This window comes from Zeugodacus cucurbitae, chromosome 2 (assembly GCF_028554725.1).
Source record: "Zeugodacus cucurbitae isolate PBARC_wt_2022May chromosome 2, idZeuCucr1.2, whole genome shotgun sequence".
NCBI classification, from domain to species: domain Eukaryota; kingdom Metazoa; phylum Arthropoda; class Insecta; order Diptera; family Tephritidae; genus Zeugodacus; species Zeugodacus cucurbitae.
In genome coordinates this window covers 16,676,912-16,698,299 of record NC_071667.1, presented here as the reverse complement: position 1 = coordinate 16,698,299, position 21,388 = coordinate 16,676,912, and the positions used below count along the sequence as shown (strand labels likewise).

Below are 21,388 nucleotides of genomic sequence, written 5' to 3'. Positions count from 1 at the left end.
AATCTTGGAAAAGACCCGAGAAAAGAGGATCGACACACACCACCTTTTTGTCGATTTTAAAGCTGCTTTCGACAGCACGAAAAGGAGTTGCCTTTACGCCGCGATGTCTGAATTTGGTATCCCCGCAAAACTAATACGGCTGTGTAAATTGACGTTGAGCAACACCAAAAGCTCCGTCATGATTGGGAAGGACCTCTCCGAGCCGTTCGATACCAAACGAGGTTTCAGACAAGGTGACTCACTCTCGTGCGACTTCTTTAACCTGATGCTGGAAAAAATTATAAGAGCTGCAGAGCTAAACCGAGAAGGTACAATCTTCTACAAGAGTGTACAGCTCCTGGCGTACGCCGATGATATTGATATCATCGGAAGCAACAACCGCGCCGTTTGTTCTGCTTTTTCCCGCATGGATAAGGAGGCGAAGCGAATGGGTCTGGAGGTGAATGAGGACAAGACGAAATATCTCCTGTCATCAAACAAACAGTCGGCGCATTCGCGTCTTGGCTCCCACGTCACTGTTGACAGTCATAACTTCGAGGTCGTAGATAATTTCGTATACCTGGGAACCAGCATCAACAACACGAACAATGTCAGCCTCGAAATCCAGCGCAGAATAACTCTTGCCAACAGGTGCTACTTTGGACTGAGTAGGCAATTGAACAGTAAAGTCCTCTCTCGACGAACCAAAATCAAGCTCTACAAGTCGCTTATCATTCCCGTCCTGCTTTACGGTGCAGAAGCTTGGACGATGTCAACATCAGATGAGACGACACTAGGAGTTTTCGAGAGGAAAATTTTGCGCAAGATTTATGGTCCTCAGAACATTGGCAACGGCGAATACCGCAGACGATGGAACGATGAGCTGTACGAGTTATACGACGACATTGACATAGTTCAGCGAATAAAAAGACAGCGGCTACGCTGGCTAGGTCATGTTGTCCGAATGGACGAAAACACTCCAGCCCTGAAAGTGTTCGATGCAGTACCCGCCGGAGGAAGCCGAGGAAGGGGAAGGCCTCCACTCCGTTGGAGGGACCAGGTGGAGAGCGACCTGGTTACACTTGGGATCTCCAACTGGCGCCGAACTGCGAAGGAGAGAGACAGGTGGCGCACTATCGTCGATTCGGCTATAACCGGCTAAACGGTTGCAACGCCAATCACATACATACATAATTAATCTGCATATAATATGGTTTTAGATTTATCTACTCAAATTTGATATAATATAATTTCTTTAATTTTAATTGAGCAATTAAGTTACTAGCCGTTAATTCTAGTCAATTTACCATATAATGAAGCAATTAACTAATTGCGCAATTAATATTAAATTAACTGAAATAAAATATATTTTACATTAAAAATTATGAGTCAATTAATATCTTAATCATCTTAGCTAATTGACTAGTTCGAACGTGGTATTAGGTACAATTACAAATAAATACCAGTAATAGCTCTAAATTTAATATGGTCCTGTTTAATGATTTTAAATGCGCCTCGGCAATATTGTAGAAGCTTTAACTTACTTTTGAATAAAAGGAATGGTTTATAGAATCATACGAGTATAGTAATATGAACAACAATAAACAGATTTCTCCTAGCGTATATTATCTTATAAAATATTAATTTTTGATTGCACGACTGTAACTGAGCTGATTGATTCTTTTTTCTCTCCCATAAGTGACCAATCAAAATTTGTTCGCTCGCTTCTCCCTCTCTTCTATAATCATCCTTGAAAGCGTGGACAATTGTTTATATTTTAAACCATATCTGACCTAGGGATTTTACGAGGGTCAAACTTAGGGTACTCTGAGCCTTAGCGAAAAGGAGTTGCCTCTATGCCGCTATGTCTGAATTTGGTATCCCTGCAAAACTAATACGGCTATGTAAGTTGACGTTGAGCAACACCAAAAAGCTTCGTCAGGATCGGGAAGGACCTCTCTCAGCCGTTCGATACCAAACAAGGTTTCAAAAAATGTGACTCACTATCGTATGATTTCTTTAATCCTGGTGCTGGAGAAAATAATACGAGCTGCAGAACTAAATAGAGAAGGTACAATCTTCTATAAAAGTGTACAGCTGCTGGAATACGCCGATGATATTGATATCATTGGATCAACACCCGCGCAGTTAGTTCTGCTTTTTCCAGACTGGATAGGGAATCGAAGCGTATGGGCCTGGTGGTGAACGAGGACAAGACGAAATATCTCCTGTCACCAAACAAATAGTCAGCGCATTCGCGTGTTGGCTCCCACGTCACTGTTGACAGTCATAACTTTGAAATTGTAGGCAATTTCGTATACCTACGCACCAGAATCAACACCACCAGCCTTGAAATCCAACGCAGAACCACTATTGCCAACAAGTGGTACTATGGACTGACTAGGCAATTGAAAAGTAAAGTCCTCTCTCGTCGAACAAAAACCAAACTCTACAATCATTCCAGTTCTACTGAAGGAATTTTCTAGAGAAAGGTTTTGCGGAAAATTTACGGTGCCTTAAATATTGGCAACGGCGAATACCGCAGACGATGGAATGACATAGACATAGTTCAGCGAATAAAAAGACAGCGACTACGCTGGCTAGGTCATGTTGTTCGAATGGACGAAAGTGCTCCAGCTCTGAAAGTGTTCGAAGCCGAGGAAGAAGGAGACCTCCACTCCGATGGAAGGATGAAGTGGAAAGTGACCTATCTTCGCTTGGTATTACCAATTGGCGCCAAACTGCCAAAAGGAGAGATGCGTGCCGCGTTGTTGTAGACTCGGCTATGATTGCCTTTACATACACTAATCCAAATGCAATAACGAATTGAAGTTTTTGGGTTAACAAGAATTAATTTCAAAATCGGTGTTCCACACGAAAACTGAAAACAAACCACAAAATAAAAAATTCTAAAAATATTTTAACTCAAAAAAAAAGAAATAAATATTAATTGCGTTACAGTACTGTCGATAGTAACAGCGGTTTACAATATTTTTTCTTACATTTATTACAACAGTTCAATCTTGGCTTGTAGACATGCTAGTATACTTGTACAAAGAATTCTTACTAATTTACAACGTTTGCAACACCCATGAGACACATGCAAACCAACAACGATTGTGGCCATAAGCCTGCTACGAGTTTATAAACGCGAGAATGCGCGACGGTTGCATGCAACCGAAAAATACTCAGAACAACAAAGTTATAGTTTTTCACCTTTTTTTGGGCGATTCTTGCGCAAAAACGTCGTCAGTTGACGGCGAAATCGAAACTTCAACCAAGCGAAACGAAGCAAATCGAAGGCAAAAGTGAACGAGTGTAGATAAAGGCAGGTAAACAACAGCCAGTAGGCTGGCTGCCACGAAAGGCTGCTCAAGGTGAACCAGTTGCGACGCCTCGGTGCAAATAAGAACGAACAGAAAATCAAAAAGAATAACAAAAAACACTTTGCAAAAGCAGAAACTAACAATAAAATAAAAAAAGAAAACGAAAAATTAAAATTAAAACAAATAAAGCATTAACATGTAAAGCAAGCATAAACCGAATTGATCAGTAGAATAAAGAGAACCAAACAAGCCACTGAAAGTGTAAAATGAAACGGCACATATATAGATATGTACACCGGCAGCAACTTCGAAGGCTCGCAATTGCAACCAGTACGCAATTCGCAATTGCAAATATGCAACAACAAATGACAGTAATTGCAACACAACACAGACAAGCAATGGAAATAAATATTTGTTTTTAAAGGGTGCCACAGTAAGGATAAATGCCGAATTTTTCCAAAAGAACAAAAAAAATCATCGGTCGGTTTGCATTTCATTATGATTTTTTCATTAATTTGCTCTAATTTCGGGGACATTTCGAAACTGACTCTTTATGTGGTCTTGCAATCAGCGAAAGTTGCTTTCTGGTGTAGTTTATTTGTCGAAGCCATCATTAATCCCTATATTTTGGTTATGATGAGCGCTATGGGCCAATCATTCGCGACCATTTAGTTCCCGAGGTCAAGATTAATACTTTATTATAAAATTTTTTCAAAAATGGGTACGTCTTCTAGATCAAGTGGATTGAATTTGCTATACTATTATATTTTTTCTGGAGATTCAATTGAGAATCGAAATTCGACACGTTTAGATAAAATCGGCTACGCGTTGAAATAAAGGGTACTCAATTTAAAAGCAATAGAAGGGTATATATAGCACCTAAATCCCTCGCAAGTCCCGACATTTTCCTCAAAAAATAAATAAAACAAATAAGGAAGGGCTAAGTTCGGATGTAACCGAACGTTTTATACTCTCGCAATTAATTTATTTAATTATATTAATATAACACTAAATTTTGTATAAAGTATGATATAAAGTCCATTGAAAGTTTGAAAACCCTAATATTATATTATATTAAGGGAAAGTTACGACCCGATTTCACTAATTTTTGGCACGGAGACATATTATTAGAAGAAAAAAATTCTCTCTGAATTTCTTCAAAATATCTGAGAGACTTGCCTATATTTTCATTAAAATATTTATTAGAAGCACTGAGGTCCTCATATCCGATACAAGGGGCCTTTAATACCTATGTTTCGATTTCGGCGATTTTTAGAAGAGCGATGCCTCTCTTTAAATACGGTATCTCTGCAAAGTTCTGTACCGATATCATCACCAGTACTTACTTTATATATTGCAAAGTAAACGATTCAGAACGACTTCAAAGTTCTGGTATTTGGAAAGGAGGCGTGGTTGTGAATCTATTTTCAGAAAATATCATTGGGAAGCCAGAAAAATATTTTCAACCGAATTTTATTGAAATTGTCGAGTAGTTTTGGAGATATGGTGTTTGTTCCATAAGTGGTCCGACCCATACACATTTAAAATTGTGTATACCAATTTGAGTGCAACTCCTTTGTACCATCTCTGTAACTTTTGAATGGGCGGTGGGCGTGGTTATAATCCGATTTCCTCCAATTTTGAACTATATAAGGAAGTGCCTGAAGAAAACGACTCATGAAAGTTCCGTTGATATAGTAATAGTTTGCGAGATATGTACAAAAAACTGAATAGGGGGCGAGGTCACGTCCACTTTCAAAAAATACATCCAAATATGCCCCATCTTTTTTTACCAAATTTCCCCTCTTAGCAACGAGAGTATAAAAATGTCAGACATGCCTCGTGTAAGACCCTTTAAAAGTGTGGCAAAAAGTAAGATAATTATTTTTTCTTTTGTTTTTGTAATGTTTTTATTTAATTATAATGAAAGCTAATAATAAAGCAGACATAAAAAAAGTTGCAACAACAACAGCAGCAAGCGCGTTCACATTTCAACATTGCCAACGACAATTAAGAATTAATATTTCATAATTACAATAAACTGAAAGCTGTAATAAGCGAATTATAAAGCGTATAATATTGCACAAAGGTGCAATGCCAAGTAATTAAATATATACGAGTATTGGATGTTGTGCCAACAGCTGATTTTCCACCATTTAATTCAGAGCTGTAGCGTTGTTGAGTTACAAAATGTGAAAAAATGTAAACAAGTCGTGATTGATTCATAGCAAACACGAAGCCTGACGACTACATACTGTAGAAGCAGCTGTTCTTCAGTGAGTAATAAAACTCAATAAACTCAAAATTGTTGTTTTTGTAATTTGTACAACTCATTGGCGTTACATATTATGCAAACAAAATGAAATGTCGTTTAAAATTGTTGTTTTTATACTCTGTGCAACTAAAGAGAGTAGAATAGTTTTGTTCACATAACGGGGGACGGTAACTTGGTACACATATTCCTTGGCATCCTGAGGAGGTTGGTATTGAAAATGGGCGAAATCGGTCCACTGCCACGCCCACAAAGTGGCGAAAACCGAAAACCTATAAAATGTCATAACTAAATCCTTTACGTAATATTATTTGAAATCATAATAATTTAAGAATTTTTGTGTGAAAAAAAGCATAATTCAAGTCAGAATGCAATATTAATATTATATTTATATATTCTTATACAACATTTATTTAAATTAAGAAAATCTATCTATTTTGCTTATCGCTTCTCCTAACAAAACTAGATTTCTTCCTTTCCCACTTTTGGCTATAGTTACTTTTTGCCAATGGCAACAACAATTTTAAAGAATACAAATCTATTTGATATACGAAACCAACAAATGAAATCACTTAGGTGATAAAATTAGTTGTCAAAAACATAAATGAGTTTTGCAAAGTTTCGCTAAAATTCCATGTCCAACACATAAACAGATAGAAAGACACACACAATAGAATCATAAAACTACATACATAAAAAACCACTGGTTCAAAGTTGAAACCACAATTCTTGTGTTGGGTGTGTGTTGGAGACCACATACTAGCCAACTATTGCAGACAAAAAAAAAATAAACAGATATGTGAGCATACATGAGTTGGTAACTTAATTCCAGAAATTTAAATCAACGCTTAAAATCAAAACAACAACAAATTGAAAGAAACAAATCGCCAAACTACCAATATGATTTATATGATTTATATACTTAAAGTGGTTAGGTTAGCTCCATTAGAAACAGACACACACGCTCGAAGCAAACCCTAACACTCGGAACATGACACAGTGGAACAAATTTACTGTTATAACAAAAACTGAAAAATTTTCCATTTGTGCTATCTAACACAACTGCTTTGCTATCAGAGCTCGACGTCTTTTGTTAGTCATTGCTTATCAAGGAATTTAGAGCATTTACTGGAAAATATATGTGTATCTGTGTATGGTATGTAACATATGTGGGGTATAAATCAAAGAAAGAAATAGTCGCATCGTCAGTGGCATAGTCGAAATCCTAAAGGAAAGAAAAAGAAAACTATACAGTTTAACTTCCTTAACTCGAATCACCATAATCCACAAAAAACTTCGAGTTATGGAAGTTCAACTGTATATCACTAAACCCATCTACCTTTTATGATAGCTCTATATATTAGAAAATTTGTGGATGTACTTTTCTATAGGCCAAAAAATGTTTTACATCATGCAAAAAGCATTTTTTCGTAGTTCTTGCCTTTCGAGTTCCTACTGGGCAGGTAAATGTTATTTTAATCGATTATCCTTGCGCTTCCATAGCTTAATATCTGCTCTGAGAAATCAAATTGAAATTGTAGCATATGTGTATTTGGCAGCACTCAGTAGATGATAACAAAGCGTTTTAGTAAGTAAATCAATAAGCATGCGCTGGGAAAATTGTAGGTTATGGTAGAATAGGATATGTTTTGCTCTTATTTGGTGAAGTACAACAAATTCCTAAGTACAACAAATTTCACACTATTTGGTAAATCCTAAATTACCCAGATTTTAAAAATTTGAAAACACAAATAAAAATCTGATAAAAAATTTAAAAAGATGAACTGATGAACTGATGAACCTAGTAGATTAGATTATATTAAGAGTTGAGGAACGCACTGGGACCTAAGTTCTATTGAGCCCTCTCATGTTATCACAAAATACCGTCCAACCCCGTCGCGTTAAGAAAACTGAATAGCGTTACAGGATTAATGGACGCAATAATGAGGATATAGAGACCCCCATTGGCTGACTGCTTTTCCTCACAATCGCAGTCGAAGAGTAGATGCTTAGGTATCTCCGCTGCTAGATTACAGAAACTGCACAGATCGGACGAGCAGAGTTTTTTCAGATGACACTTTAGTGGTCATTGTAAAGTGCCACTAGTTGTCACATTTTGTTTCTTGGGAGAGCAATAAGATGTGTAAAACTATTCCGGTTTCCCGAGAAAAAGTTTGGAAGGACGAAGGTTTGCAAGTGTAGCCAGTAGCGGTTCCTACTTGCCAAATCATCTTCATGTAGTCGATTTTTGAGAACATGCCGACCAACAGCAATGAAGGGCTCCGGCCCTATCGGCTTTTTTCGCTAGTTGGTCCACAAGTTAGTTGCCCTGTATATCTTTGTGTTCTGGTACCCAGAACAAAGAGATACTGTTGTTGCTGCAGATCCTCTTAAGTTTTTCGATGCGGAGATTTATTTTAAAGGAGAGATATTGCCTGCAGAGCCGCTTGCGCTATCACTGATGATAGCTATCCGTTCACCGTTATAGTTCCTGTCCAATATGTACAGAACATTTGAAATTATATTGGAAGACCATCAAATTAAATCTAAAGAGCTCTAAGTAAATCTACTTACTGCCAATGCAGATAAAATGTAAAAATCTCACAAATGCAAAGAGATATTTGTGCAAATTTTCTCTTCAAAAATGCTCTCTCGCAAAATTAAATGCATTTAGTGAAGACGCACATCATCGATGTTGACACTATTTTTTTTTTTGTTTACACAGTAGAACTTTATTTAATGAGGAAAAATAAAACCAAGTTGGTTAGCAAATCAATAACGGTAAAAATGAAATAAAATAAAATTGTGAGGAAATGCATTTCCTCTGCTTCATTGGAACCAATCAATTGTCAAGTAAATAAATGGAAGTGAATTACGACAATCACATTCATTTTATGTGCGGAATATCCTGATTGTCAGCTTGTTTACCCAATGAATTTGCTCATGTGCGTTTGCTATACTTATACAAACAAATTGAAAATGCTAGGAAAACAGACAGACCCACAGGAAGACGAGAAATAGGAGTGACGAGCTGTGCACTAGCAATAACGTTAACTTATACTTACACTCACTATGCTAAGCTCAAGACACAAGCTAGTGTGTGTTAGCGGAACGGCACGATTCAACTAGTAACTGTAAAAACAATAAATTCAAAACTTACTACACGACACCTTGGAAGCCGGTAAAAGCTAGCAATTAAATTGTCGCATTTATTTGAGGAAATAACATTGTGTACCGTTAGATTTTATTAACCCAATAACGGTTTGTTGAGATAGAAGCTTATGAACCCAGATGTAATAACTCTTACATCGACTTTTTGATAGCCTTTTTTGGCAGATCTCGGGTGAGTCGTGTCAAGCTGTCATGCTATTTTTGTTCAGTATTATTTGTCATTTCATCATGGAAAGACTTACGCCTGAACAACGTTTACAATTTTTTCAATTTTTTTACGAAACTTGACGTTCTATAAAGAAAATATAGCAGCCGAGAGCTGAAGACCGCGGATAGTCATTTCGGTGCCATACGCAGCAGCTCGGACTGACGTATGGAACAATTTTTTGCATTTTACGTCGAAATCTTAAATTGAAATCTTACAAAATACAGCTTATTCAAGATCTGTCGCACGACCGTACGAAGCGGCATCACTTCGTTCTAAGGGCTCTTGATAAGTACAAAGAAGATACGACGTTTTCAGGCCAAATTCTGTTCAGCGATGAGGCCCATTTTAGGGTCAATGGGTATGTAAACAAGCAAAATTATTGCATTTGGGACGAAGAGCAACCTGTAGAAATCCAATAATTGCCATCCTGAAAAAAACAACGGTTTGGAGTGGTTTATGGGAGGGTGGAATCATTGGTCTATATATCTTCAAAAATGATGCCAGTGAGAACGTAACCGCCAATGGCGACCATTATGCCATGATAACCGACTATTTGTTGTCAGAAATTGAATATCGTGATCTCGCGGCATAAGGTTTTAACAAGAGTAGCTACTTCCTACACATTGAATCAGTCATTGAGTAGATAATTTCACGATTGGCCACCAAGATTGCGAAACATCTCACGTGTTATCAGTCGAAATGAGTCATCGAAAATTGGACTCAATGGATGGACCACTAGAGATCCGGCCAACATTTGAAAGAGATAATCTTTAAAAAATAAATACCAAAGGTTGTTCTTTCGAGGGATAATAAATGTTCCGCATTAAATTTAAATTGTCTGTGTTTCTTTTTCTTTAAAAAAGGTGAGCCTCAAATTGGGTCACCCATTATGATGAAGGGACAAAAGATATATGGATAGTTCAGACCATCTATAGTTACCATGATGTATGCACTGTTTGTAGGTCATGCTCGCAGATTGGTCTGAACAGCTTTCTAAGCTATTATTTAGAAAAGCTGAAACTTTATTCAATAAAAGAACTTGAAATTCCTTAGAACTTCGAATAACCCAAATCTATTATCCAAAGATAGTAATAATAGAGAATTAAGATGTACTTTTAACGAGGCCAAGAGACGAATAGAGCTCTGAGTGTATTTTTTTTCTGAAAGCTTAGCTTTGGGGGATAGAAACTACATGCAACCTAAACGAAATTATACGCAAAAGACCGTGAGAATCGTGAAACTTTTATAGAAAAGTGTTAGTGTGTTACACTGTTTTTCACACAATTTCACAATCATCATAAAAAGTTGGTGATTTTAAAGCCAAATAGTAAATTCGCCTTCATCTAGTGGGTTATTTTTCGAAATTCCTGACCATCTATTGACAACTCGTTGAACACAGCACTAAATGTATGCATGTATGCCTTTATATTTATGTATTTGACTACCCGCATCGCCCGCTGGCCTACAAATGTGTAAACAAAGCGTAAACGTGTAAGAATTGTAAATATTTGCATACAGTTTTTTGTTTGTGTTGTTTTCGTTTTTGTTTTCGCTTTACTTTTTCCTAGCTTTGCAACATTTCAATGAATGAATGAACTCATCGCCGCGTTGTTTGTTTAGTAGCAAACGGACTGGCCACCCAAGCCCGGTTGAGTCAACTCAAAGTCAAACATGCACATCCACACATGCATATATATGTATATATGACAGCGCAGGAGTTTACGCGCCTGCCAATTTTCTCGTTCGCAAACATATACATACAAATGTGCTCAATCACGCAGTTATAGAGCCACTGTGCCACTTTTAGTCACAAAATCAGCCCACACTTGACATTCAGCGGGAAGCTGTCGCATACAACTACCCACACATCATGCATGGTACCGTTATTGGGCGTCGTTTGAAAATCTATGTTTCATAATTACATACACACTTACATACATATGTATATACGTATGCATATTCAATGAATTTTCTTCGTAAACTTTCATTGCCAACCGCGTTGATTGTAGCGTGAATGCTTTCACCATTTTGGTGGATGCTTAAAATATTTATTAACTCAACACCTCATGACTGAACGCCTTCATAATGCTTCTTCTTAAGAAGTTATAAATATGAATGATTTCAAGGAAACCCTCTCTTTATAGAAACGTTTCGAATGCTCTCATTATGAAGTATCTGGATTGGTCTATTTTCAGATTAGTAGCATTTAATAAAGTATTTTAAAATTGCCAGGAGTTGTTACGAAAAGGCGAGCATAATTTTATTGCCTTTTCACACAGCCAAATAAATTGATCAATTAAAATTTTAATTGAGAAACTAGTGTTTGCCCTTCACACTGCCGGCTACTGGATAACCGATCAGTTGTTATACATTTTTGTTTTTGCTTTTCATAAGAAGTTGGTCAATTTCATCAGCTGATTGCTATTTTTAGCAGCGACATCAACTCGCAGACAAAGAACGTATATATAATTACAAATACGGTCTTCGTCGCAGAGTTGCATTTCATTTTCAAGTCGATTAAAAGTCATTTAAAGTTAATGTAGATTTTTATTTTGTATTGTAAATCAATCTTAATCATCGTTGAGTAAGATCTCATATTATTAGGTTGCAAAGAAGTTCCCTACTTTGTTCTGAAATTTGATTAGCATTAGTGTAATTTGGTTAGGATATCTTTAGTGCGACTTTGCATATTTAATATTCCACAATTTTTTCTTCGAATCTCGAGGCTTCTTCAAACTTTCTTTAATTCTTTGGACAAATTTATTCAACTTCAATTAATTTAACTTCAAAAACTAGTTTTCCAAAATAGCTACTGGGTAGCTCACAGCATTTATGTTCTGAGTATAATATAAAAATCATTATTGATTGGCAAAATATGTCAAATTTAGATTATTTGTCACTGCTCTCAACCTAACCTAACCTAATATTTTACTGAAGCTACGCGTTTGATTTGATTTTGCATAGAAATTAATTATTCATCATTTGCTGCACCCTGTGGATTTAAGCAAATCAAACAAATAAATACACACTAATTGCTCAGCATCACATATTCGCCAGCATATTTGTGTTGTGTATTCACTTAAATATGCCTCATAAATTTTGGCGTTTCAAATTAAATTGTTTATTGTTGAACCCGCTGCTGCCAATGGCGCTGATGCTTTTTATTACTTTACCACTTCAAATAAAATACATTTGAACTTATTATTTAATATTGTTCTTGGGATTTTAATTATACACGCTCTCGTATATATAAACATATACAGGGTTATGTGTTATGCGTTTTCGGCATTTAACGGTGATTTGATTTATATAAAAATTTGGATTTAAAAAAAATATTTGAACTTCGCCATAAAAGCATATATCCTGATGCACAAAAGCTCGAAGGTTTAACTGTTTATAATCGATAAAAAACTTGACAGCTGTCGAAATGTAACTCGAAACTTTAGAAATCACTGCATGTAAAAATCGGATAAATGAATAAATTTAAACTCAGTTATTTATATCCAGTTAAACTGTTTAAATTCGTAATAATACAGTTTGACAGCTGTCAAAATACGACTTTGCCCTTTCGAAATCCCAAAACGAATAAACCTTTATTTAATACCATCCAATTCGCTCTCTGTTTATGTATTTTGTTTGTGTAAATAGGTATAACCGTAGTGCTGGAACTTTAATTAGAATTTAATTACACGAATGCTGGCGAAAATGAGTGAAACCAATTGCGGCGATTTGCGGGTGTGAGATGCTCGCGATTGCAGTGCACGCTCGAGTAATAAGTGAGCTGCCTAAACAAATAAATAAAATTTAATGCAATCGAGTAAAATAATAAACAAACTTACGAACAACAACAACAAACAAGTAAAGTGATAGCAATAGTTTATAAGCGCTTTAATTGACCAAATAAATTGTGAGCTAGTTGAATGATGTGCGTTGCGAGATGTGGAGATTACGGTAGCTTAAGCGATAACGGTAGTGGGATTCAAGTATACAAACATTTACATACACAGAGATGCGCTGTTGAATCAATCGTTCAAATTTAATTAAATTCTATTTTTTTTTTGTTCAAAATAAAAGCGAAAGAATCGCTAGCAAATAATGAGGTGGTAAATAAATGCGGTTAGTGGAGGTACTTCAGCGCAAATGGAGTGAACTAGTATAAGCGGATTCAAACAATTTGATAAATTTGAATTTAAACCAGGGTACAGGCTGCGTTATATCAAACTTTGCACATTCTGTTGAGCGGAGAAGTAAAATTCATTGGCAATATGAACAGTGGTGTATTTGAGATGAATTTTGCGTTCAACAATTTAAACTAGAAAGTACTGCACCGTTTAATTTTAATATGAGATGAGCTTAAGGCTGTGCGTAGCGTACTAGGTTCGTTATCAGTGCTCTCTTACACACGAGACTCGCTCATCTCAATTGAAATGCTGAGATTTGCTAGCAGCAGTACTATTGTAGGTATTATTATCACAGATTGTGTTCACCACGAGTATCGTCTAGAAGTGTTCACAGTGTAATCTAGAGATTTTAGAACATATATTTTGAATTATTTATTATTATTAAATTTTTTCTATCTTCAACACAATGACTTCCATAAAATTGCAGTCATTGTTTAATATAATTTATTATTTCGTGCTAATCAATTGTCTAATAAATGTGAAGTTGAGTTTCTCAACGGCGAACATAGATGAAACTGTTACAATCGTATTCGAAGATCAACAACAGCGTAAAATCACCGTTGCGGGGGTGCATAACAAAAGTTGGACCAATGCGGATTACTATGCATTTCGTGGTATACCGTATGTAAAGCCACCTGTTCAAGAGCTGAGATTCAAGGTGAGTATACAGCCAAAGCTGGTTTTAGAAGAAAAATCTAGCTGGGAAACAATGATAATTGTTTTGACAGGTGATTTGACAGCTTGTTTCTTCAAAATTTTATACATTTACATAAAAAACAGACGTTCACAATAATTTCTAGGATCCCCAGCCACTTCATGAATTACCAAGCTACATTGATGCGCGTTACGATGGTCACGATTGTCCGTCCATTTATGCCACGAATGCCTCAGAGGATTGCCTTACACTCAATATTTATACGCCAACCGTAAGTTTTACTCAATTCCAATCAAAATCTGTAATGAATTCTTTTCCTTCCAGACCACTGATACAGCCAAATTGCCAGTACTTGTTTTTATACATCCCGGTGGCTTGTATATTGGCTCGTCGCTGAGCACGTTCATCAGCCCCGCTTATCTACTCGCCAAACCTATTGTGTTGGTATCGTTCAATTATCGTCTGGGTACGCTCGGTTTCTTGCAGCTCGGCACACGTGAAATACCCGGCAATGCCGGCTTCAAGGACCAAGTGTATGCAATGCGTTGGGTACAAAAATATATTAAACATTTTGGTGGTAACCCTGAAGACATCACACTCATGGGTTATAGCGCCGGTGCGTTGAGTGTTAATTTACATTTGGTTTCGCCTATGTCGCGTGGCCTATTCCACAAAGCGATTATAATGAGCGGTTCATTGCCACCGCAGACAGTGTTGCCACAGCATACACAATTGGAATTGTTGCGTAAACAAGCGCGAGTACTTAATTGCACCGAAGTGTCGTCTGAGCTGGAGTTATTAAATTGTTTACAAAAATTTAACGGTAATGAAATTGCCGCAACACTGCGCAGTCTGTTTGCTTTTGGCAATGATAATCCGATTTACATATATTTACCGGTTGTAGAGCGCGATTTTGGTCAAGACCGTTTTCTAACTGAAAATCCATTTGATAGCCTAAACCGTGGTGAATTTTCGAAAGTACCTATACTTATTGGTTTTACAAGTGGTGAATTTTGTCAATCGGCGGTGGATATTTTCAAAAATTCAGAATTGAAACGGCGGTTTAATGAAGACTTACAAAAACTGGCGCCTGAGTTATTTATGTACGCTGAACATAACGGCAATTTGAGTGTGATTAGCGAATTTTTGAGCAAGTTTTATTTGCCGAATTTTGTGGAACTGGATTCTACAAATTTGGCACATTTGTGTGACTTCTTTTCGGATGCGATTATACGCTTTGGTGCACAACATTTAACCGAGTTAGCTACTAAGCATACCAAAGTCTTTCCCTATAGCTTTGAATTTAGAGGCGAGTTTAGCAATCTGGATTATCCTCTACGACCGGGTACGTATAATTGAGATTTTTAATAGTCTAATCAATGGATGGAGTCATATGTAGAAGTTCACGTAAGTGAGGAAAGTTTCTGACTGCCATTCACTTGGGAGTGGCCAGGAACGATTCTTTTACATGTGGCTCAAGCAGCTCACAACTTCCGGTTTTAGACCAAGTATTCTCTGGGTAGCCAACAGACATCCGTCTGGAAGCGAGCTAAAGTGAGAAGGCGAATCCCGCTTATGCGGTTGTGCGTAGGGCTTGGGACCCACCACATAAAAACGAATAACCAGTGAATAAGAAACACAGGCCTCGGATGAGAAACCCCCCTTTTGATGACGACCACGGCAAACGTCAAACGTCAATCCAAGAAATGCGATGGACGGGACAAGGACGGAAGAAGGTGGGTCCTTGTGACATCTACTACAGCGGCCATATAAAGGAGCGCAAATTCGGTGTGGGATTCGTGGTGGTCGAGTCCTGGCATTCACTCCGGTGGATGAACGTCTAGCCACAATCCGCATCAAAGCGAGGTTCTTCAACATATCGCTGATTTGCGCCCACGCCCCGACGGAAGAGAAGGACGATGTGACCAAAGATACCTTCTATGAGCGCCTAGAACGTACCTATGAGCGCTGCCCCCGCCACGATGTCAAAATCGTGCTTGGCGATTTCAACGCTAGGGTGGGTAAAGAAGGTGTCTTTGGCACAACAGTCGGAAAATTCAGCCTCCATGACGAAACATCACCAAACGGTCTGAGGCTGATCGACTTCGCCGGGGCCCGAAATATGGTCATCTGTAGCACTAGATTCCAGCATAAGAAAATCCATCAAGCTACTTGGCTGTCCCCGGATCGAATCACTCGCAACCAGATCGATCATGTTGTGATAGATGGATGACATGTCTCCAGTGTTTTTGATGTGCGTACGCTTCGTGGTCCCAACATCGACTCGGACCACTATCTTGTAGCAGCTAAGATACGCACCCGCCTCTGTGTAGAAAAGCGCACACGTCAACAAACACAAGGAAGGTTCGACATCGAGAAGCTGCAATCACAACCGACAGCCGAACGATTTTCTACTCGACTTGCACTCCTGCTCTCTGAGAGCACTCATCAGCATCTCGGTATAAGGGAGCTGTGGGACGGCATATCAAACTCCTTACGTACAGCTGCAACCGAAACCATTGGCTTTCGGAAAAGCCAAAAAAACAGCTGGTATGATGAGGATTGTCGTCTCGCAGGATTGTCGACCGCAACACGAGCGGGATGGGAAAGATACCGAGAGCTGAAGAGGGAAGCGAGACGCATTTGCAGAAAAAGAAAGAAAGAGGCAGAAATGCGTGAGTATGAAGAGCTTGACAAGCTGGCCGACAGGGGTAATGCTCGAAAATTTTACGAAAAGATCCGGCGACTAACTGAAGGTTTCAAGACCGGAGCACACTCCTGTAGGACCCCCAGTGGTGATCTAGTGGTTGATGACCAGAGTATACTGTGTTTGTGGAGGGAACACTTCTCCAGCCTGCTGAATGGCAGTGAAAGTACAACACCAGGAGATGGCGAACCCGATTCCCCAATCGACGACGATGGAACAGATGTTCCATTGCCCGACCGTGAAGAAATAAGAATAGCAATTACCCGCTTGAAGAACAACAAGGCGGCGGGGGCCGATGGATTGCCGGCCGAGCTATTCAAATACGGCGGCGAAGAGCTGATAAGGTGCATGCATCAGCTTCTTTACGAAATATGGTCGGAAGAAAGCATGCCCGACGATTGGAATCTCAGTGTACTCCGCCCAATCCACAAAAAGGGAGACCCCACAATCTGCGCCAACTATCGTGGGATAAGCCTCCTTAACATCGCTTATAAGGTTCTATCGAGCGTACTGTGTGAAAGACTAAAGCCCACCGTCAACAAACTGATTGGACCTTATCAGTGTGGCTTTAGACCTGGAAAATCAACAACTGACCAGATATTCACCATGCGCCAAATCTTGGAGAAGACCCGTGAAAAAAGGATCGACACACACCATCTATTTGTCGACTTTAAAGCTGCTTTCGACAGCACGAAAAGGAACTGCCTTTATGCCGCGATGTCTGAATTTGGTATCCCCGCAAAACTAATACGGCTGTGTAAGTTGACGTTGAGCAACACCAAAAGCTCCGTCAGGATCGGGAAGGACCTCTCCGAGCCGTTCGATACCAAACGAGGTTTCAGACAAGGTGACTCACTATCGTGCGACTTCTTTAACCTGATTCTGGAAAAAATTATAAGAGCTGCAGAGCTAAATAGAGAAGGTACAATCTTCTACAAGAGTGTACAGCTCCTGGCGTACGCCGATGATATTGATATCATCGGAAACAACACCCGCGCCGTTAGTTCTGCTTTTTCCCGCCTGGATAAGGAAGCGAAGCGAATGGGTCTGGTGGTGAACGAGGACAAGACGAAATATCTTCTGTCATCAAACAAACAGTCAGCGCATTCGCGTCTTGGCTCCCACGTCACTGTTGACAGTCATAACTTTGAAGTTGTAGATAATTTCGTATACCTAGGTACCAACATTAACACCGATAATAATGTCAGCCTTGAAATCCAACGCAGAATCACTCTTGCCAAAAGGTGCTACTATGGACTGAGTAGGCAATTGAAAAGTAAAGTCCTCTCTCGACGAACAAAAACTAAACTCTACAAGTCCCTCATCATTCCCGTCCTACTTTATGGTGCAGAAGCGTGGACGGTGTCAACATCCGATGAGACGGCACTAGGAGTTTTCTAGAGAAAGGTTTTGCGGAAGATTTACAGTCCCTTAAACATTGGCAACGGCGAATACCGCAGAAGATGGAATGATGAGCTGTATGTGTTGTTCGACAACATAGACATAGTCCAGCGAATAAAAAGACAGCGGCTACGCTGACTGGGTCATGTTGTTCGAATGGATGAAAGTGCCCCAGCTCTGAAAGTTTTCGATGCAGTACCCGCTGGTGGAAGCCGAGGAAGAGGGAGACCTCCACTCCGGTGGAAGGACCTGGTGGAGAAAGACCTGTCTTCACTTGGTAATACCAATTGGCGCCAAACCGCCAAAAGGAGAGATGCGTGGCGCACTGTTGCGGACTCGGCTATAACCGCGTAAGCGGTTTCTACGCCAGTTAAGAAGAAGAAGAAGAATCAACTCTAGTTTCCATTGAACAAATCATATATTTAGTTAGAGTTTAAGAAAATCCAGAAAGTTTTTTTTTCTATAATATGAGAACTTGTTATTAGAGATTCCGCTTCCTCTGGCTATTAAAAATTATAGGAGACCGGGTTTTTAGAGATTTTTTTTCTAGTAAATCTAGGAGACCTGGTTTTTACAGATTCTTGTTCCTAGCGATTCTAGGAGACCTCGTTTTTAGAGATTCTGGTTCCAAGAAAGTCTTGAAGACCTAGATTTTAGAGATTTTGGATCCTAGTGAGTCTAGGAGACCTGGTGTTTAGCGATTCTGGCTCCTAACGGTTCTAGGAGACCTGTTTTTTTTAGAGATTCTGGTCCCTAGTGATTATAGGAGATCTGGGTTTTAGAGATTCTGGCTCCTAGCGATTATAAGAGACCTGGTTTTTAGAGATTCTGGATTCTAGCGATTCCAGGAGACCTGGTTTTTAGAGATTAAGGTTCCTAGAGATTCTATATGATAACTGATTTTTAGGGATTCTTGCATACAGTCTTCGATGGGACTCTCCCACCTGTGCTCTCAAGGAGTCCTCTGGTTCCCAAGTCGTTAATCGTTATTCAATCATCATGAATCTGCTTTACTTATACCTAATAGGGTCAGAAATTGTTCACGTTCTCAGGATGTTTAGCTATAACGGTAGTGTTTTATGAGAACTATTATATTCCTTATACGTGTAAATGTATGTATATTCCTTCTTTATTCTTTACTGCTTTATCTCAATTGTCTTCATTTAATCTTAATTAAATTAATTTCAGCACGCGTGGAGCACATGGACGATTTAATGTATTTATTTGAAATAAACGCTAGTAAATTTAACCGCAACGAATCCAGCAATGCATCTATGATTCGACTGTATACAAAATTCATATATGACTTTGTAAAATCTGGGTGAGCTTTAGAGTTGTAGTGTGAGCTTTCAATAGTCGCTTTCACATATTTAATGCATTTTTCTCTTACACATCTAGTTCATCACTTTTTAGCAAGCTACCAACTTATCCTGCAGGATATACAAAAATATACCGTTCATTGGAGTACCAACCGGGCTATATTTTCGCCAAAGACACCTACGAGATGTGGAAACGCTTGTTTCATTTAGATGATAACAAAAATTGAAATTGTGAAAGTTCAAAAAAGCTCAACTTGCAATAAGCTTCCGTATTAATTTATATTTTTTAATTTACGTATATTTTTTTAATTATTCTGCTCGTCATACATTTGAAGTCCGCAATGCGCCCACATAACTCAATTACAACGCTGTGCCTCAGACAGCAATCAATGATATGAACGGCAGAAGAGTAGATTAAACCAATACATATATAGGTGTAAGCTTACATATTTACCTAACGGCTATTTAAAACTGCCCCGTAGTATCTCTGTATGCGATGGTGTCTGCGCGCACTTCATTTAATTTTGAGTTGCTTAATTGAATTGAGCACTGAAGGTGATTAATTAAGCAAACCGATTGGGGATTTCAAGAGCTTTAAGCGTTGAATTGTGAAATTGATGTAGAATACTTGGGAATAGAAAATTGTTTTTTTCTTTTTTGGTGAGAACTTAATAAATGGATTTGAAATTGCGTGTGGCTATTAATGAAGAAGTAATATACATATATACTTAAGTATATTAACAATATAATTATTAAAGTCATCAATCTATTATGGAAGGGTTTTTAAACTGGATGATAATGAGCTTTTAAAAAATAATATCAACGCAATAAAATTGCCTAATTAGCGAAAAAAAAAAACTGTCGAAATCTCACTTTGTATATACCTTAGGTAGGTGACAAAGAGACTTTTGATATCTTAAGATCCAATAAATACGACTGATGAACTTATGATAGCCTTTAGCAAAAAATAATAAACCATCGAGCAAATCTGTTGGAATATCGAATATGAAATGAGTGTTCATTATAAGCACTTCAGTCAGTCACATGTGGCCACAGTCATGAGAGAGCTAAATTTGCTGTCATTATAGTAGTAGTGGTAGTGAAACACTTCTTCTTCTTCTTGACTGGCGTAGACACCGCTTACGCGGTTATAGCCGAGTCCACAACACCGAGCCACGTTTCTCTCCTTTTGGCAGTTTGGCGCCAATTGGTAATACCAAGAGAAGAAAGGTCCTTTTCCACCAGGTCCTTCCATCGGAGTGGAGATGTTCCTCTTCCTCGACTTCCACCAGCGGGTACTGAATCGAACACTTTCAGAGCTGGAGCACTTCGAACAACATGACCTAGCCAGTGTAACCGCTGTCTTTTTATTCATTGGATTATGTCTATGTCGTCGAATAACACATACAGCTCATCATTCCATCTTCTGCGGTATTCGCCGTTGCCAATGTTTAAGGGACCATAAATCTTCCGTAAAATCTTTCTCTAGAAAACTCCTAGTACCGTCTCATCGGATATTGACATCGTCCACGCATCTGCACCATAAAGTAGGACGCGAATGATGGGGGACTTGTATAGTTTAGTTTTTGTTCGTCGAGATAGGACTTTCTTTTTTAATTGCCTATTCAGTCTATAGTAGCACCTGTTGGCAAGAGTGATTCTGCGTTGGATTTCAAGGCTGACATTATAATTGCTGTTGATGCTGGTGCCTGACACGCCAGACACTGAGGATTTATATAAGCGTATAAAAGATCATTGAACTTTTATAATCTAGGCGCTTACCCACGGCTACTTTGGAGTTAAAGAGACTACAAAAAATGTTCATGAGAGAGAGAAAGACTTTTTTGGAACTAAGCTCTTTTTTTTGTCAAGAAAAAATATTGCATTCTGTGTACCTATATAGTAAAGATAGGACTTTAGGAATTTATTCGGGTTCGGATCACACTAATCGTTTCTTATCATTCGAACAAGGTCTCTTATAGCCTTTTCACACTGGAGCTAAATGATCAATTAACCGGCCTCTGCTCAATTAAAATGCTGATTAGGATCGGTTTACCATACATAATAAAAATACATTTTCTACATTAATTTTTGATTGAATTTTAATTGACTTGAAAATGAAGTGCAATTTTGCGACAAAGACCGTATTTGTAATTATATATACATTCT

The 21,388-nt window shown here is 38.3% G+C and overlaps 2 protein-coding genes across 6 annotated transcripts in view; one reads left to right on the top strand and one right to left on the bottom strand.

Annotated features, from left to right (window-relative positions):
- LOC105216624 (poly(U)-binding-splicing factor PUF60) overlaps window positions 1-21,388 on the bottom strand; it is a 337,933-nt gene that overhangs the window by 147,343 nt on the left and 169,202 nt on the right. The window lies entirely within an intron of this gene.
- Window positions 12,918-19,909, top strand: LOC105216622 (juvenile hormone esterase). Of its 2 annotated transcripts, none has more exons than XM_011191214.3 (5): window positions 12,918-13,795; window positions 13,938-14,063; window positions 14,117-14,615; window positions 19,089-19,221; window positions 19,299-19,909. In XM_011191214.3, the coding sequence occupies exons 1-5, from the start codon at window positions 13,544-13,546 to the stop codon at window positions 19,444-19,446; spliced, it is 1,158 nt and encodes a 385-aa protein (XP_011189516.1). In that variant the 5' UTR covers window positions 12,918-13,543; the 3' UTR covers window positions 19,447-19,909. The 2 variants fall into 2 exon arrangements, with proteins under 2 accessions (XP_011189516.1, XP_011189515.1); XM_011191213.3 differs by having other exon boundaries at window positions 12,922-13,795; window positions 14,117-15,137.